The 367-nt window shown below is 57.2% G+C and overlaps 1 protein-coding gene across 1 annotated transcript in view; it reads left to right on the top strand.

The window, feature by feature from the left end:
- Positions 1 to 214: 214 nt before the first annotated feature.
- Positions 215 to 367, top strand: part of LOC104413493 (docking protein 2-like) — a gene marked incomplete at both ends in the record, with an annotated part of 1,238 nt that continues 1,085 nt past the window's right edge. Inside the window, one exon of the mRNA XM_010024496.1 lies at positions 215 to 330. Coding sequence (XP_010022798.1) covers positions 215 to 330 — 116 coding nt within the window. The remainder of the gene's footprint in view (positions 331 to 367) is intronic.

Raw genomic sequence — 367 nt, forward strand, 5'->3', positions numbered from 1 at the left:
TGGCACAGAGGCATCTGGGATAATAATAGAATTGGGGAATGGTTTGGGTTGGAAGGGACCTTAATGATCATCTAGTTCCAACCCCCAGCCATGGGCAGGGATGCCTTCCACTAGAGCAGGTTGCTCCAAGCCTTGTGTCCAACTTTGCCTTAATTTCCTTGAAGACACAAATAAAACCCCCTTAACCTTAACCCGTCTGCTGCTCCCCTGGCAGAAATGGAGGAAGTTCTGGAGTGTCTTGTACCGGGAAAGCTCCTGCTCCATGGCCCGCCTGGAGCTCATAGAGGGCTCAGCACCCGAGAGGCTGCGGAAGGGTGACAGCAGCAAGAGGCTGGGGGGGGGCGGGGGGACGGGGGGGCGGGGGGGG

The sequence above is a fragment of the Nestor notabilis genome, unplaced genomic scaffold (genome assembly GCF_000696875.1).
Source record: "Nestor notabilis isolate BGI_N333 unplaced genomic scaffold, ASM69687v1 scaffold18481, whole genome shotgun sequence".
Taxonomy (NCBI): Eukaryota; Metazoa; Chordata; class Aves; order Psittaciformes; family Psittacidae; genus Nestor; species Nestor notabilis.